Source organism: Canis aureus, chromosome 4 (genome assembly GCF_053574225.1).
Source record: "Canis aureus isolate CA01 chromosome 4, VMU_Caureus_v.1.0, whole genome shotgun sequence".
In the NCBI taxonomy this organism is placed as follows: Eukaryota; Metazoa; Chordata; class Mammalia; order Carnivora; family Canidae; genus Canis; species Canis aureus.
Window position 1 is genome coordinate 45,189,890 of NC_135614.1, and position 18,948 is coordinate 45,208,837.

The 18,948-nt window shown below is 43.9% G+C and overlaps 1 protein-coding gene and 1 long non-coding RNA gene across 8 annotated transcripts in view; one reads left to right on the forward strand and one right to left on the reverse strand.

The window, feature by feature from the left end:
- Nucleotides 1-18,948, reverse strand: part of WWC1 (WW and C2 domain containing 1) — a 151,185-nt gene that overhangs the window by 66,864 nt on the left and 65,373 nt on the right. For all 5 annotated transcript variants that reach the window (XM_077895595.1, XM_077895593.1, XM_077895597.1 and 2 more), the window contains exons 2-3: nt 13,747-13,856; nt 2,871-3,074 (exon numbers count right to left, since the gene is read on the reverse strand). In XM_077895595.1, coding sequence (XP_077751721.1) covers nt 2,871-3,074; nt 13,747-13,856 — 314 coding nt within the window. The remainder of the gene's footprint in view (nt 1-2,870; nt 3,075-13,746; nt 13,857-18,948) is intronic.
- On the forward strand, nt 1,165-17,543 carry LOC144312673 (uncharacterized). 3 transcript variants are annotated; one of them, XR_013378204.1, is made up of 4 exons: nt 1,165-1,382; nt 13,808-14,020; nt 15,504-15,658; nt 16,777-17,543. It is a non-coding gene; the product is annotated as an uncharacterized LOC144312673 (long non-coding RNA). The 3 variants fall into 3 exon arrangements; XR_013378203.1 differs by having other exon boundaries at nt 16,803-17,541; XR_013378205.1 differs by lacking the exon at nt 15,504-15,658 and having other exon boundaries at nt 16,803-17,537.

The window sequence follows — 18,948 nt, forward strand, 5'->3', positions numbered from 1 at the left end:
TGATGGACTCACACTGATGGCATAGTTTTTTTCCCCGGCTCTTTGGAAATTAAGCTGCAGACACAATGCCACGTGCATGTCTTTAGAACAAGGACATTCTCCTACATAGCCACAACATGATGATCATACTTATGACAATTTTCCAAATGCTTGAGAATGTCTTCTTTGGCTGCCTCCTACTCCCTGCCCTAATCCAAGTTCTTTTTTTTTTTTTTTTTTTAAATTTTTTTTTATTTATTTATGATAGTTACAGAGAGAGAGAGAGGCAGAGACACAGGCAGAGGGAGAAGCAGGCTCCATGCACCGGGAGCCCGATGTGGGATTCGATCCCGGGTCTCCAGGATCGCGCCCTGGGCCAAAGGCAGGCGCCAAACCGCTGCGCCACCCAGGGATCCCCCTAATCCAAGTTCTAATCAGGGTACAGACATTTAGTTTGGTTTATGTCTCCAGAGTTTTTTTTTTTTTTTTAAAGTCTAGAATAGTTTCCTCTCTTTCTGGTTTTTCAGTGTGTTTTTACACCAAAGACTCCAGGCTGATTATCCTGTAGGATATTCCACATTATGGATCTGTCTGGGTGTTTCTTGATTTGACTGATGGTAAACATTTTTGTCAGGCACCCTCCATACTGTTCTTACTGAATCATATCAGAAGGCATGCAATACCAGTTCGTCTCCTTATGGTGATGCTAATTTTATACCTGTGTGAGGTGGTGGCTATAGTTCTCTCCCATGTGAAAATACACTTCTCTCAAATGAGTGATTTGTGGGGTGATATTTTTGGTCCACGTAAAAGCATCCTGTCCCCCCAAATAGGAAGTTTTGTTTTTATACACACTTGTCACTTTTCAGACTGCAGGACTTCAGAGAAAAAAAAAAAAAGACCCAACCTTTTCAAACCTGAGTTTCAGTAGGGACAAAATATCTCCCTGCCAGGGTTGTGGTGAGGATAACACTATAAATTGAATTCTATCCCCCACCTTCCCCTCTCTAATCCATATGATGAAGCTCCAGCCCCCAAGGGGATGGAGTTTGAAGATAGTCTTTGGGAGGTGATTAGGTTTAGATGAGGTCACAAGGGTGGGGCTTTCATGATGGGCTAGTGACCCTATAGGAGGAGACACCAGGTAGCATGCTGTCTCTGTGCTATGTGATGACACAATGAGAAGACAGCCATGCAGCCAGGAAGAGGGCTCTCACCAGAACCACACCATGCTGACATCCTGATTTTGGACTTCTAGCCTCCAGAACAATGGGAAAATACACTTCTGGTGTGTAAGCCACGAACTCTGTGAGATTCTGTGACGGTAGCCTGAGCTATCTAAAACAGATTAAATGCTAAAATGCTCACGGCAGTCTCTTGGACATTACTTGACCTAGAAAAAGGTAATGAAGTTCTTTTCCATAATCTGAGATGCTAGGGGTTTGCTTGAGTCACCAAGGAAAAGGGTAGGCCTGGGACAATGAGTAATTGGGCAAGTTTTGTCCCCCTGGCGGACTAAACTTCTCAAAGTGAGAGCTTCATACCAGAGAAGTGTCGGGTAACCCAGCCAAGTCATGGCACAGCCTAATGCTGGCCCCTTGATCCACAGAGAGAATGCTGGTGGGACAGATGGGATGGGTTTACAACTTCCTGTTGCTTCTCACTAGCTCTAAGACCCTGGGCATGTCATCGACCCCTCTAATCTGTTTCCTGATCTGTGACAGGGGACATTAACTGTACTTGCCCACAGGGGTTATTATGAGGATTCAATAAAATAGCATGTTTGGCCCAACCTGTACTAAGCACTCAATATACACTGGGAGGGATTGGTTACTAGAAATAAGACAAAAATCCCCAACACCTAGGAGAAGGTGAGTGAACTCCTGAACAGGTACTGTTCTGGCACTGCCCTGGGTACGAGGGACTAGGGCCCCAACATGCTTGTTCTCCTGGATACCAGCGTGAACCGGGAAGACAGGAGCCCTGCCCTTACAGAGTTAATACGCCAGTGGAGGTAATGCAGACAGACATGTAAGCAGATGTCTTGTGACACACGCTATGAAGAAAATAAACAGAGAGGCATTACAGAGGCTAACAGTGGGGAAGGGAGTCTGTTGATGGAGTTGTCAGAGTGAGCCTCTCAGAGATGACAGGAAGAATGAGACTGGAAGGGTCAGAGGGAGCCAGCTGTGCAAATGGAAGCACGAAGAGCATTCTACGCAGGGGTGCAGCAAGAGCAAGAACCCCGAGGTGGAAAGGTGCAGGGCAGGCCAGGGCAGTAGAGTGGGGGACTCTGGAGCCTGGTGAATGAGCCTGAGCTGCAGTGAGTGGCCGCAAGAGACGAGGTGGGGGCAGCCAGCGGGGGCCTGATCACAAATGGCAGTGGAAGCCATGGAAGGAACGACGGGAAGCTGCCAAAAAATTTTTTTTTTTTTTAACTGTGGTAAAATATACGTAACATAAAATTCACCACTTTGATCATTTTTCAATGTCCAGTTCAGGGGCATTAAGTACATCTATGTTGTTGTGCAACCATCACCACCACCCCATCTCCAGAAGCTTTTTCATCTTCCCCACTTGAAACTCCATCCGTTACGGAAGAACCGCCTACTCCCCACACCCTGTAGCCTTTGAAGGGCTTTACATGAGGAGATCTGCAACCCACCTGGCAGTCGGAGAGCACTGCAAACGAATGAAAGGAATGGGACGAAAATGGCACATGAATCACCGCAAGGCACAAGCAGGGGCAGGAGAGGCATCGGAGAAGCAGAGATGGAAGGAAACAGGCAGATGTGAGAAGCGCTGAGAGACAAGCCAGCCAGGACTGGGTGCAGCCACTGCCTCCTCCCTGCAGAGGTGTTGGTGGGGTGCTGGTGGTGGGAGGTACTCACAGCTGACCTGGGAGCCCAGCTTGTGCTCCCAGACGGCGTGCAGCTGCTGATACTCCTGCTGCGCGAGCTCCAGGCGCTGCCGCTTCACCTGGTAGATCTCCTTCTGCGCGCTCAACGCCTCCTGGGCCACCACCAGGTAATCCTTCAGCATGTGCTCCTGCTCCCGCCGCCATTGGACCCGCGGGTCCTCGATCTGGGTGGTTTCTGGAACAGACCCCAGCAGACACCCTAGGTCAGCACCTCACAAATAATCTGTTGGGTCGGTGGCCTGTGGAATCGACTACCAGAAATCAAAAAGCAGAATAAATAGGAAGTCACGATAAAGGCAGATGGGTTAAACTTAACCTATTAAACCACAGTGACTCTCCACTCGGATTAAGCAAACGAACAGAAAATAACCAGAATCAATTTCCATACCCAAAGTCAATCTGTCTCAGAACAGCCAGGAGAAGGACCAGGTTTGAGTTCTAATCTAGATAGAGGCTCAAGGACATTATAGATGCTTAAGGTCATCTGTTTTGGTAAAGAAAATTAAATAATATTTTAGATGGTATGAAAAAATAAGGACCTCATTTCCTGCTGGCAATGTAAATTAAAGCATATTTAGAAGAGGACGGAGTATGCAAATAAAGACCCTTAAAGTGTGAATACCTTTGACCAATAATACCCCCATACTAATTTATTATTAAACATAATAAAATATGTAGGCAAACATACATTTGTACCAAACTGGGATAATAATAATAATGAAAATAATAACTAGCACTTAGTTCATGTTTACTCTGTGCCAGGCACTGATCTAACTACTTTACATCTATTTACCCCTTCGATCCTTACACTAACCTAAAGGGAAGATTCCATTTTGACACCCACTACTCAAAAGGGAAAATCTGGACACAGATCAAATAACTTGCTCAAGGTCACATGGAAAATAACTGGCCAAATAGGTCTGCTGTGTTTTACATAATACACTGCCACAGCCACTAAAAATAGTGTGTTCAAAGAAATAGGATGAAATGGAAAGGGGCCTATGATATACGAGTAGAAGTACAGAGGGCAAACCATATAAATAATTTTGATTATTGAAATTATACGTACATTCTCAAAATGATTAGGAGACAACTTAGCACCTTATCGGCACTAGATATGCCTTGGTAGTAGTAGGATATTTTTTCTTCATTCTTTTTGAAAAAAATTATCTATAAATATGTATAGTGATCATATGAAAAAAAAAAAAGTCAAAACCCAAAAAGATAGACATTTAGAAAAAGGGACAGCAGGCAGCTGAACGACATGGAACAGGTCAAAGCAATGTCAAAGAATCAATGCCCATCAACTGCCAACGCTCCAGCCACTTCCCAGGTGGGGGGTGAGGTTGGAGAGTGGGGGGTGCTGACACATCAGAAACTGTACAATCATGGCCATGTGGTGAACCCAGCCAGCAGACAGGTTTTGCTTAACCCAAAGTGTTTTATTAGTTTTGAGTTGGTTACTAGTATGTAAAAATAGGAGATTTAAACATTAGAATCCTGATATCTGGTTTCTCAGAAGATCTGGCCACACTGAGTCCACAGTCCGCCACAGACCCGAGCACTGCATCAGTCTGCTGGTCTGCTTCATTCATTTGGGTCATGGTTCTGACTCCTGGAGAATCTGAGTTCATGTCTCCTTTTATATAGGCCCTAGAGCTCTCATTCCTCCTGCACAGGCCCAAATGAGCATTTCTAATGAAAGCAAAAAAGGATAGGGAGAATGATCACAGAAGCAGCAGGGCCGGGATGCCTGTGTGGCTCACTCAGTTAAGCGATTGACTCTTGATTTCAGCTGAGGTCTGATCTCAGGTCCTCAGATCGAGGCCCGCACCAGGCTCTGTGCTCAGCGCAGAGTTTGCTTGAGATTCACTCTCTCTGCCCCTCTCCACTGCTTGCATGTGTGCACATGCTTTCTCTCTAAATAAATAAATAAATCTTTAAAAAAAAAAAAAGCAGCAGGGCCAAATTTTCATCCCTGCCAGTAATTGCTGTGTTACAATGGGCAGGCTGCTTAACCTCTCTGAATGTATTTCTATAATTACTAAAGAGGATAATCAGCCCTGCCTCCTAGGAAGCTATAAAGCACTTCTGCTCAGGTAAAGCAAACAAACGGTGGTTGAGAGGAAAGCACAAACTCTTTTCTGGGACCAGTTTTTGAACTGTCCACGAATAGCAATTCCTTTAGCTTTTCCTCCTCCCTTTTTCTGGGAAAGAAAACAAGGACTTAAGATTGCTGGCAGGAGCCACAGATTGCTTCTCATAAGAAAAACTTTGCAACTCTTCCACTAAGAAAGGAGGAGGGACATTTGCAAGAAAAAATTAAGAAGGGGAGCATTTATAAGGCTAGGGCCCATAACCCATCAGTAGATGTGGACTCTCAGAGTCAGGGACTCTTGACTGCCCTTCAAGCACTAGCCTCAGACCTCCAGCTGACAGAAACCACATAAAAGAAACAGCTGGTCATGGCGCCAGGTTGGAGATGTTTTCTTAAGTTTGTAACTTTTTAAAATTTATATTTTTGGGGAAAGATACTGAAAAATACCTAAAAGGAAAATCTCACAATTCCACCACTGCAAATTTATAAAACACGAAGGGAGAGTTTCCATGTCTCTAATTCTACTACCCAGAAGTAAATGCTGCTAGGAGTCTCAGATACTAAAAGATACTATCCTTTGATTATATGTCAATCTGTTTATACATATGTATCAATATACACTAATTTATTTTTATTTATTTTAATTTTTATTTATTTATGATAGTTACAGAGAGAGAGAGAGGCAGAGACACAGGCAGAGGGAGAAGCAGGCTCCATGCACCGGGAGCCCAACGTGGGACTCGATCCCGGGTCTCCAGGATCGCGCCCCGGGCCAAAGGCAGGCGCCAAACCGCTGCGCCACCCAGGGATCCCTACACTAATTTATTTTTAATGCAAAATAGCCCCATGTCATATATACTAGTCTGTAATCTGCTTCCATCTGCAAATGATGTATCATACTCATCCTCCTATGAGTGCAGACGCAACTCAATTTTTTGTTTATTGGTTTTACTGTTTTTATTTATTTTTAAATCTTTTTATTTACTTCAACCATTTAAATGGTTGCATATCACTGTATGGTATGGTATTAAGCTTTATTTATGGTAGAGTGTTAGTGGTTTCTCAGACCACTATTGGGAAACTTTTGGATTATTTTCATTTTTTTTGCTACCACAATCAATACTGCAGTGACAATTGTTAAAAACAGTTTTATGAACTTGTGTGATTAATTCTGCAGAATATATTTCTTAATAGAGGGACTACTGGGTTGGAGGGTATATATAAATATATAGAAATATTTGTTTAATTTTTGCAGATACAACCAAATTACCTTCCAAAAGGTTATATCAATTTTTATTCTCACAAACAGCCTATGAAAGTGCCTTTTTCCCCAGATTCTCAGCAAAACTGCCTTAGAAAAAATGTTAGTACTTCATCCAGTAATTTTGGGTCCTGGCAATGTATTAGAATCAGCTGAGGAGCTACAAAAAACAAAAACAAAGAAGCCTGAACTCTGCCCCAGAACACTTACATCAGAATTTCTAGGAGTGGGACCCAGGCATTGTGAGTTGTATAAGCTTCTCCAGGTGACTCTGAAATGCAGATAGGGCTGAGAAGCCCTAAGTGCAACATTAGAATCACTTGGGCATATTTTAACACTCCTGATGCCCAGGTCCCAACCTGGATCAATTAGATCGGAATCTCTGGGGGTGGGGATGAGGCAAAGGTGATTTGCAAAGCTCCCCAAATAATTCCAATGTGTCACCAAAGGTGAAAACCACTAAGAGGTGACAACACAGATGGGCTGAGTGATCACTGAAGCTGGCAGGCTAGGCTGGCAGGTGTGATGCTGAACTCCAGGTGGGATCACCCACCAGAGGGCTCGCTGAATCACCGGGCCCTAGACGAGCAGCTAGGGCACACGTGGATGAGCCCTCCCTCTCTCCAGTGCTCCCTTTAGTAGTGCCTGCCCTGTGGCCGAGGTCCTACTCTTTGAAACATAAATGTATGGGAGAGCCTTAATTGAAAGCTTGGTCAGCCACCACTTTTGGTGGTCCAGGCTTTCTCTCTCTCTCTCTTTTTTTTAAGATTTTATTTATTTATTCGAGAGAGAGAGAGAGAGAGAGAGAGAGAGACAGAGAGAGGCAGAGACACAGGCAGAGGGAGAAGCAGGCTCCATGCAGGGAGCCGGACGTGGGACTCCATCCCAGGTCTCCAGGATCACACCCTGGGCCGAAGGCGGCGCTAAACCACTGGGCCATAGGGGCTGCCCCAGGCTCTCTTTTATAGTAGAAACCAACACAGAAAGATGAATGCACACATAGACAAACAACACACAACCCGACATCAGAATACTGGTTTCAGCCTGGCCGCATGTTAGAATTATCCCCGAGATTCCCATTCAATTGGTCTGCACTATGAAGTGGGTATCAGTATATTGCTTAAATCAACTTTATTAAGGCATAATTTAAATACGATGAAGTGCAGGCATTTGAAGTGTGTATAGTTCAATATGTTCTGACAAATGTGTACACCATTAACCACTGCTTGAATCAATGTATAAAACATTCCCTTTACCTTAACAATCCCTGTACTCTTTCCCAGTCACCGCCATCCACCTCCTCCCTCCACTTCTACCTGTTTAGAACTTCCCATCAACGGGCCCATATACAGAGTGTACTCTCTGGGCCTTGCTTCTCATGCTCAGCATAAGGCTTTTAAGACTCATTTATGTTGTTTTATCAGTGACCTGTTTCTTGTTATTGCTCAATAATATTCTATTATGTGAATGTTATCACAATTCACTTTTTGATGAACTTTTAGGTTGTTTCTAGTTTGGGATTTTTTTTTTAAAAAGTATTTGTTTGAGAGAGAGTGCGTGGGTGCCTGTGAATGGGAGGAGGTGGCAAAAGGAGAGAGACAGAAAATTCACGAGCAGACTCCCTGTTGACATTGGAGCCCAATGCAGAGCTTGATCCCAGGACCCTGAGATCATGACCTGAGCCGAAATCAAGAGTCTGACACTTAACCAACTGAGCCACCCAGGCGCCCCTCTAGTTTGGGATTATCATGAAAAGCTTTAATGGACATGCATGTACAAGTCTTTGGGCACATGTTTGCATTTCTCCCAGGTAAAACTATCCAGCAGTGGAACTGCTGTGTTGCATGATAAGCATATACTGAATTTTATTAAAAAAAAAACAGCAATCATTTTGAACTGATGAGTTCTACACACATTCCACACCCCACCACCTCTACACACCACACACCCACTTTCTACACACACCACACACCCATCCAAAATGGTTGCTCTGATTTACATCTCACCACTAACGTATTAGAGTTCTGGTTCCTTCACATCCTTGCCAACTACGGGCATTGTTAATCTTTTTCATTTTAGTCATTACAGTGGGGTTGCAGTGGTACTTCCCTGTAGTTTTTTTTTTTAAATTGGTCATTTGTATATCTTTAGTGAAAGTGTCTTTTTAAATCTCTTGCTTATAATTTTTATTGAGTTGTTGGGCTTCTTAATATTAAGTTGTAAGATATAAGAGTTCTTTATACATTCTTGATGTGGTATTCTTACATTCTTTGTCAGATGTAAGAATCATAAATATTTTTTTCCTTATCTGTGGCTTGCCTTTTCAGTTTCTTAATGGTGTCTTTTGAAGAACACAGGTTTAAATTTGATGAAACTCCATTTATCAATTTTTTTCTTTTATAGTTAGTGATTGTTGGGTGTTGTGCAAAAAAAAAAAATCTTTTCCTACCATAAAATCTTGAAGAGTTTTCTCCTATGTTTTCTTCTAGATCTCTTCTAGTTTTCCCTTTTATGTTTGGGTCTATGGTCATTTTGAGGTTTCTTTTATGTACGGTGTGAGGCAAGGAGAGAAGTGGACATGTACTTTTTTCTATGTGGACCAGCAACTGTTGAAAAGACTGTCCTTTAGGACACTGTGCTTTTCAGAAGCTCCCGGGGGTTCTATGGAATTGTGTTAATAGCTGTTAGTCCTGAACCACTTCTGAGGGAGTCCTCCCAGACCCAGCCTCGTCTGCTGGTACTCCCCTTCCTTAAGTCCATCACACCCAAACAGATAACTTCACACTTGGATCTTTGAGATCACCTTGGCTAGCTAATTTCTCGTTTTTATTAAAGCTATACATGGCCACAGTTTAATCATTCAGCATGTTATAAACTTAGCTATGTAAAACATCACCCCCTATCTTCTACCCCCTTATGTTCCCCTCCCTAAAAAGCAGCTATGCCAACAAACATTTAGCTGAGTGAAACTATCATTGAGAACCCCTTCTCTATTCTCCCTCATGCCCCAAACATCAACCTACAAACACATTCCACACACGTTCTCCACACTCATGAGTTCACACACATTCCACACACCACCACCTCTACACACCACACACCCACTTTCTACACACACCACACACCCATCCATGTGGCTAACACTATTGTATTTTACAAAAGCTTTAACAACAATCATCTTAAAAACAGCTGAACATCTGGAGAATGCCCAACCTTGTTACTATGCAAAAGAATGCAAATGAAAAGCAGTAAAGTAAGAATTTACAACCTATGATGGATTTATCAAAACATAAAGAAAAGAAAATAGCCCCATACTGATCAAGGTATCAGGAAAACAGTAATCTGGCTGCCTGCAGCAATATAGATTGCTAAAATTTTCTGGAAATACTTATCAATCTAGGAATATGGACCAGAAGTCTCAAATAACCTTTCAGTTTGTGATCCTCTATTTGGAAATATAAATGAAATTATCACAAAGGAGAGAAGCAATATGAATAAAGATTCTCCCTCTAGTGTTATTTATTTCTAATAAATAAATGGAAATAACACAAAAGGTCAGCAATGAGGGCAATTATGGTATATTTATGTGGTATGGTATATTTATGGTATATTTATGGTATATATATTATATATATTTATGGTATATTTATGTGGTAATATGTAACACCACATCTACTCAATACATTAAAAATGACAAATATGGTGGCACTTGGATGGTGCAGTCCGTTGAGCATCCAACCCTTGGTTTTGGCTAAGATCATGATCTCAGGGTTGTGGGATTGAGGCTGGCCTCTGGCTGTGTGGTCAACACAGAGTCTGCCTGAGGATTCTCTCTCCCTCTCCCTCTGCACCCCCCCCCCCACTTGCGCAAACACCCACGCATACTCTCTCTCTCAAATAATCTTTTTTAAAAATGACAAATATAAAGACTACATGGTATCTCTCAAATACTCAAAGCATGAAGAGAAAATGGCAAAACACACAACTTGATCACTGATTAAAACCATCTAATTAGGATGGATGTAAATAGTGGGAGTACTGAAATTAATAAAATGGGTCATATTTTGGAAAGCATTGTCTATATTTGCTGCTCCTCATTCCTCCAGCTTCTTTCAGACTCACTGTAGTCAGGCTCTTGCCCTGAGTCCTTGTCCAAAGCTCCCCTCTCAAGTTGGGTCTATCTCAGTCATCTTGCTACATGATCCATCAGAAGTATTCAACAGGATTCAAGACCCTCTCTTTGACGTACTTCCTTCACATAGCTGCTAAGATAGCATGGTTTTCCTCTCTCCTTCCTGGTCACTCCTCAAGGTCACCACTGGCTTTTCCCTTCTCTGCATCCCCTTACTATTTGAGGACCCCAAGCCTCACTTCTCAGTCCTCTTCTCTGTCTTTGATTTACTCCTTTGATGACCTCAGCTGTTTCATGTCTTTAAATACTACCTATATGCCAACAACTCCCAAATAACTATCTTAGCCCAGATCTCTTTTCCAAACTCCAGAGTCCTTTATCAAATTGGCCAGCAATATCTTAAATGTGTAACAGACATGGAAGACTCAACATGCCCAAGCTCTTGTTTTCCTTCTAAACTCAGTTATCCTCCAGTTTTTTCCATCCAGTTGATGACACTCCATCCTGCCAGTTGCTCAGTCTCCATGAGCATCATTCATTCCTCTTTCATGCTCCATATGCAATCTACCAGGAAATCCTATTGGCTCTACCTTGAAAATACATCCACATCTGGCCACTTTTTGCCACTTCCACCACTGTGGCCTTGGTCTGGGTCACTTGAACTACTGTAATCATCTCTCACAAGATTTCTGCTTCTGTGTTTGCCCAACTAAGGTCTATTCTCAGTAAAGCAGCCAGAGTGGCCTTTTTATGACATAAAGCAGATCATGCCACTCATCTGCTTAAAACTCTTCAATGGCTCTCATCTCACACGGAACAAAAGCTAGAGCCCATAAGGCAGATCACCTTGCAAAATACCACCCCATCTATGCTCTGCAACTCTCTGGCCTGATGTTCTTCTCCTGGCTTCCTCACTCACTCATTCTGCTATGTGCACACCTGCTTCCTTGCCATTGCTGTGCAAGCTGAACATGACCACTCCTCAGAGTTCTTGCTCTATCAATCCTCTACCTAAAATACCCCCTTATTTCCCTCAAGTCTTAGCTCCTAAAAATCTCATTTTCTAAACCAGATCTTCTTTCTAAAGACTATCACCACTGTCCTTCCCCACTACCCTCAAATGTACCCCCACATGTCTCAGCTCACACTCTTTCTCTTTCTCCCATAATACTCCAATTAATTAATACATCACATAATCAGCTTATTTATGTTATTTATTTTTTTTGGCTTTTCTGCTAAAATGGAAGCTCTATTAGGGGAAGAAACCTTGCCATTTTGCATTGTCACATATCCCAAGTTCTGAGAACAGTACCTGGAACATGATAGGTGGCCAGTGAATATTTGCTGAATCAATGGATGCTAGATGGTGGACTTAATTTGTCCTATTTCTATTGGGTCTATAATGGAAGAAGGTAATTTCAGTCCATGAACCACACAAACATGGAGGACTGGTCCGAGTCCATTGCTCCGAATGCTTGGGCCTCAAGAGTCACACTCACTCCACCTGTATCACTGGCTCCATCTGCAGAAGTGGTGCCCTCCATCCAAGGAGAACAACTTCAGAGCTAAAGGCACCCAATAGCCTGATAGCTGGTAAAACTATCAGAATTCTTCCTATGGTGGCCCCTATTTACTCACCTGCCCATATACCCCATTTCTACCATCATCCTCTCAAGAACAAACCCTGCCACTGCCTGCTGCTCCTTCCTCCCTTCTATTTCTCCAGCAACTCCCAGAAGCACCTTAAAATCCCACTCTCGCCATCAGATTTTAATGAGGGGGATGAACTCAGCAATTAAACACAAGGAGAGGACTGGTTAGGGTTCCTGTGCATCAGTGTTTAACCCAGCATACCGTGCGGCCCTCCAAGCATTAACCTCATTCCCTGTACACACTCAATTAGGCATATTTACTTCTCATTATCCAGCATGCAATCATGAGTGCTAATAAAAACCTCTGCTACCCCCAACAATGCAATTAATGCCATTAGCTGTCTCTCAGAAACTCTTCTACACTTTGGTGCCGACCAAGTCTGCTCATTCATTTATTTAGTCATGAATTCATGCACATATGCCCTTTCCTATTTAACAGAGGAAAAATGTGCACCTACTATGTGCCTTACCAAGCACAGGTATGGGACTGGAGCAGTGAATTAGATAATGTCCTGTTTTACAACAGGCAAATGGTTATACCACAGAGTGATGAGGGGCACAAAAGAGCATGGCCAGGTGCTAGTGAAACCCCAAGGAGGAACTGAATGGGGAACCACAACTCAAACCTCAGTTCCACCCCTCTAGCTCTGAGTGTCAAGCAGTCAGTTTAGATTTCTAAGTTCCATTTATATGATGGGGATAATCATCCTAACACTCCATGGGGGAGCAGGGAGGATTAAATGAGATGATGACTATCAGGTGCCTGAGCACACTGCACAGAATGTATGTTCAGTGAACTGGGGCTTTTAGGATTTTGTGCTCTATTCTCAGCCCTCAGGTTTGGCCAGGCACATCCCATTTCATTCCATTCTCCTCTTGCCTGAAAGAACAAAGGGAACCCTACACTTCAGAAGGTTGAGAGTGAGACAGGCTTTGGATAAATGAATGGGGCAGCAAATTTCAGAGGGCAGGAAATAGTCCTGGCCAGGAAGTGTACTAAGGATGAAGCCCAAATATGTATCAACTCTCCCTGGCAGGGGGACTGTGACCTGGGTTCCTCCACCTGTCAGACAATATGCTTGTCCCTTTCTCAATTTATTCCTCTATCATAGTCCTAGAGACAAAGACACTAGGAATATTTACTCTGGATCAGGACACTTGGATCATGGACAAAAAGTGAGGGTGGGCTGACTGGTATGAGGGGCTGGAGGCGCACACTCATACCAATTCACTATGGACACACATGTATGCATACTGCCAGGGACATGTGGGGGCTCCAGCTGCCCCAAAATGGCCTGCCAGGGACAATGACACATCTGCCTTACATGGAAAAAATCCGTATGCACAAAAATTGAGATATATATACATAAAAAGGATATATGCATATACACAAACATACAATTGGAACATTTCTGGAATGATACACAAGAAATTATTAGCAGTGGCTGTTTCTGTAAAATTGGGGAGCTGGGTTGTGAGCGGGGAGTTTTAGATTCTATTTAAAACCCTTCTAAATGGTTATTTTGTATGAGCATACATTATCTATCTATATCTACATTGACATCTCTGTCTAACTCTATATAAAACAAAACACAATCTGGCTTCAAGAATCTCTGCCGGCAGCTCTTTCAGACTTGAGGGGAGGGGTGTGGAGGTAGAGGGATGGGGTGCAGGCTGGGGAAGGGAGGCTGGCCAGGAACTTACTGGTGTTGTGGTCTATGAAGTAATCTCCAACCTGTGGGTCATACGCCTCTTCCCATCCTAGCGGCAACTCATCACTAATGCAGTCAGCAAAGGTGAGCGGTTTGGTGTACCTGGCAGAGAGGAGAGACAGACTCCATCAGCCCACAGTCCCCAAGGTCCTGCAACTCACCACTTCTCTCAGCCTCCCTGCTCCTCTGGGCTGGCCCAACAGAGCCACAGACTCCACACTGACCCCAGCCCTGCTGTCCCCATGGCCCCCCATCGTCCCAGGAAGGTGAGTGCATGGCTGCAGCAGCAGGTTAGATCATCCAGGAGGGAGGCAGGGAAACTGCATTCCAGTCCCCACTTGGCCACTCATTTGGGAATGATTTGAGCAAGTCACCTTCCTTCTTGGGGGTGTTCTGCATCTGCATCTTTGAGAGGTTTGTAGAAAAGGGTTCGAAGGTCAAGCTTTGCTCCTGAACTTGGACTCCAGCCCTCACTGGCTTCTTCACTGCAACTCACTTGCCTACCCCACCCCCAGTCTTCATTCTGGCTCTAGCTCACATTTGTCAAGCCCACTTGCCCTCTGGAAAGCTGGTTTATAGCAGCATCTAGAATAGCAGATGTTCCAATCCTATGAATTTGGCCAAAAGAAGTATTTATTTACCTCCTGATTAAGTTCCCAAATGCTGACATCCACCACTGTCCTTCCCTAGACAATCCAGGCCAAACTGATCTTTTTAGTAACAGCTACTCTCTAAGGCCCCATTTTGGTGTGCAGTGGTGGTAATCATCCAACTAAATGAACTAAGGCCGTCAAGGTGGGAAAACAGTGCAAACCATTGGTCAAGCATTTCAGCCAGACTGCAGGGAGTCACCAACCTGGACAGACAGCCAGTCAGCCCAAGTGGCCCATCCAGAAAGCCCCTCTGGTCTCTCCCACGGCTGACACTTCTGAAAATACATATTCAGATGTCCTCCCTCTCCTGTGTGCTCCCACCTCTCCCAATCCTGGATGTCCAGAAGGCTCTGTTTCATCACTCTCAGGGTAAAGCAGTAGGCTGATGACCATAGGCCAGAAGGAAAGAGGACTGGAATAGGTCTACGATTCCTAATGAAGACCTTCCCTTCCAGGCCTCAGGAAACTGCCCTCTCTCTTATACTGTGCTATCTCCTCTCCTATACCTACTCTTAGTCAGACTTAAGCAAAATATATGGGGAGGAAAAGGAACACTTGAAAGAGCCCCTGGTGGGCAGGATGCGGTGATTCATGGGCTACCATCTATCCAAGTCAGGTAGGTCATGAAAAACACCTCCTGGCTGAATAAGTGGAGAATCCAAAAGCTTGTGTTAGTAATTTGCTGCTGTATTGTGAGAGACGATGAGGATGAGGCCAGAGGCAACTAGGATATGCAACAGACTGCTCCGTCAAATAAAGAGTCAGTAATCATCACTTATATTGGCTATGTGGGTTCGGCCACTTGTTCTCTTTGAGCCTCAGTTTTTTTCTTTCTTTTCTTAAGGGGGGTGGGGAGGATAGGGCAGAGGGAGAGGGAGAGAACCTCAAGCAGGCTCCATGACCAGTGCAGAGCCTGATGCAGGGCTTGATCTCATGACTCTGAGATCATGAACTGAGCCAAAATCAAGAGTCAGACACCTAACCAAATTAGTCACCCAGGCGCCCCTCATCTAAATCAATCTTTCTTTCTTTCTTTCTTTCTTTCTTTCTTTCTTTCTTTCTTTCTTTCTTTCTTTCTTTCTTTCTTTCATTTGAGGGGGAGGAAGGACAGAGGGAGAGAGAGAATCTCAAGCAGACTCCCTGCTGAGCACAGAGCCTGATGCAGGGTTCGATCTCATGACCTGATGCCTGATGATGATGATGCCTGAGCCAAAATCAAGAGCTGGATGCCTAACCTACAGAGTTATCCAGGTGCCCACCCCTCCTCTTCTTTAAAGATTTATTTGAGGGATCCCTGGGTGGCGGCAGCAGTTTAGCGCCTGCCTTTGGCCCAGGGCATGATCCTGGAGACCCGGGATCGAATCCCACGTCAGGCTCCCGGTGCATGGAGCCTGCTTCTCCCTCTGCCTATGTCTCTGCCTTTCTCTCTCTCTCTCTCTGTGTGACTATCATAAATAAATAAAAAAAAAGATTTATTTGAGAGAGAGAGAGAGATCAGTGAGGGGGAGAGAAAGAAGCAGACTCTCTGCTGAGTGCAGAGACCCATAAAGGTTTTGATCCCACAACCCTGAGATCATGACCTGAGCTGAAATCACTTAACCGACTGGGCCACTCAGGCACCCCTGAGCCTCAGTATTTTTACCTGACAAGTGGGGATAATAGTAACAACTGTCCAGGCTGTTGGCTAGGTTAAATAACGTCATATTTTAGGAGCATTTAGCACAGATCCTGGTGTGAATGAATGCTCAGAAAACATTATTGTTATCTCTGTTCCCTAGAAGAGAAAATTGAGGCTAGAAAAGACTAAGTACGATTCTCCAAGTCAATGACGAACCTGGAATCTCAAATGTGTCTCCAGAGTCATGAGCTAAAGGGTTCTCTTGGATTGATGTTTTCAGTGTACCTCCTGAGCCCTGGGGAAAATGCCAAGCCACTGTCTTAGAGTCAGAGGAGGAAAGAAATGGAAAAGACACACAGGTGACAGGGACTTTCATTGGCAAGGAAAGCTCTTCATTCAGGCACAATTGTGCGACTCTGGATAAAGTTCCTGCAAACTGTTTTCGGCCCACACTTCCTGCCCACCCCATGCCCTACCCAGGCTTCAGAAACAAAAAGGCCATGTCTCACAGCGCCTCCTCATCTTCTGACTTCACCAAGTGGTTTGTTCTCTCTTTTTCTTTTTCTTTTTTTTTAAAGTATTTTTCTTAATTTTTTATTTATTTATGATAGAGAGAGAGAGAAAGAGAGGCAGGCATAGGCAGAGGGAGAAGCAGGCTCCATGCACCGAGAGCCTGACGTGGGATTTGATCCCGGGTCTCCAGGATCGCGCCCCGGGCCAAAGACAGGCACTAAACCGCTGCGCCACCCAGGGATCCCTGTTCTCTCTTTCTTACAGAGGATGAAGATCAGTGACCACCAAAGAGTCAAGTCTCGTCCAACATCATTTGATACAGCAAATCTCTGAAAAAGCCTCTGAAGAAAAACCACACATAGGCATACCCCTCTGCAGAGAGTCACTCTCTTACTGAGGACAGAAGAATCTGTGAGGGAACGGGCATGCTTGAATCAAACCTTCCTTTCTGGTTAATTCCTCTCCCCGCTTCTGCCCTGAAAGCTCTGCCTGCCAGCCTGGCTGCACAGACAGGAATCCTATTACATATACTGTTTGCAACCCAGAAAATCAAGAAGATATGTCCCTTCCTGACAGTTCCTCTGGGATCAGTGCCTTTCAAAAGTCTTCCCTGGGGATCAATTAAATGGTTTCATCAATGGTGCATCTAATAAGAGATTCCTGTGTCCCCCACAAACAAATAAATATTTATGGAATGGGTGACTGCAATAATGAATATGTAGGAATGAAAAATAATGATGTATTGTCCTATATTTTGCTAAAAGGAAAGGATGCTCTCAATAGATCATGAGAAAAACAACACTGTTGAAAGAGAACATCTACAGGATACTGTTATGGTATATTTTGTCTAAAAATGTGTGTTCACACATGCATGTGCCTGTGTGTGCTTATGTGTGTGTACAGAAGAGAAACTGGGTGTTCACTTCGGCAGCACATATAGAAGGGAAACTGGAAAGATGTACATAAAAATGTCATCTTGGTCCAGGGGTTTTAATGTAATTTTTTTTTTTTTTACTAATTTCTCTGTAATGTTCATATATCAGTATAATTAAAATATTTAATAATGGCTAAATCTAGGCTTAGAAAGCAAGTTATATATATCATGTTCTCTCTCCGGATAACAGGCACTCTTATCCATTTTACAAATGAGAAAACATGCTCAATATCACACAGTTAGTAAACCTCAGAGCGATAACCTAAAGCCACACTGCCTGATTTCCAAACCTAGGCTTTGCTAATAAGAATTAACAAAACCAAGTGAGTCTCAGAACAAACTGGAACACAGAGTAAGCTATGCCAGAGATATAGATAATGCCTCTCGACCTTCAGAGGCAAGTCTGAAGTAGGCAAAAGGCACTGGAGCGTCAGTATATTTGTACCTTTGATCATCGGTGTCTTGGTACAAAGATGTTCAATACACTTGGATCATCCACAGTTTCTCGATGAAAAGATAGTCAAGTGTTTCAAAGAATCCAAGTCATCGATATTAGTAATTCACTGAACTCTTGGTGAGGATGGAGACTGGAGATAGGACAGGTCTGAAAGTGCCCAAATGCATCACTTTTCCAGAAAACCATGAACTCCACTGAGTGTTCCAGCCTTAGATACTGGGAAGTCAGAACTGTGATAAATGTTAGCTACAAGGTTCAGATATGTGACTGCCATGAGAATATGCCACTGAGATGCTGACTTCCACTTATAGGGAACACAGACATTATGCCCATCAAGGATAAAGAAGAGCGAGTCAAGAGGACCCAAAGTCAGAAGGAGAGGGCACGAGGATAAAGGTAGGCTCTGGTTTGATATTCAGGGTTCCCCTTTGATGCAATCCTGGGGGAAAAGCCAGAGGGCTGGTAGCCTAGCTCCCAGAGCTCTTCCATGGGAAAGAGAAAAGCTGAAACAGAAAACCTTCTATTGGAAGACTATGCAACTTACAAGAAATCTGGACAGCAAGATTCTCTCTGGAACAAATGCCAAGAGGGAGATGAATTATTCAGTGTGCCGCAATGTGTCATTCAGAGAACCAGGATGAAGAGAAGTGTTTTTAGCTGCACAAAGATTTAAATACACACACACACACACGTATATATGCACGTGCACGCATTCACTCTTCCTGCCAGAGAGAAGAACGGTCTGTTTAAACCAGTCCCCTCTGGGAAACTGTGGGTGCTTCTCTGGCCTACAATGTTTCCCCTTGGGCAAGCGCCAAGAATGTGGGCTGGGAAGAGATGTCCGCTTTCAGATGTGGCCCAGACTTGGGGGCTTGCCTGGAACTCCCAGCCCCCATTCTCCAATGAAGCGATTCACCCCATGTCAGCTTCAGGGCAGCCTCCAGCCTCTGTGTCCTGGACTAACGAAAACCCCAATCATGAAATTGAAATGCCCCAAATGCTGGAGGCGCGAGAGGCAG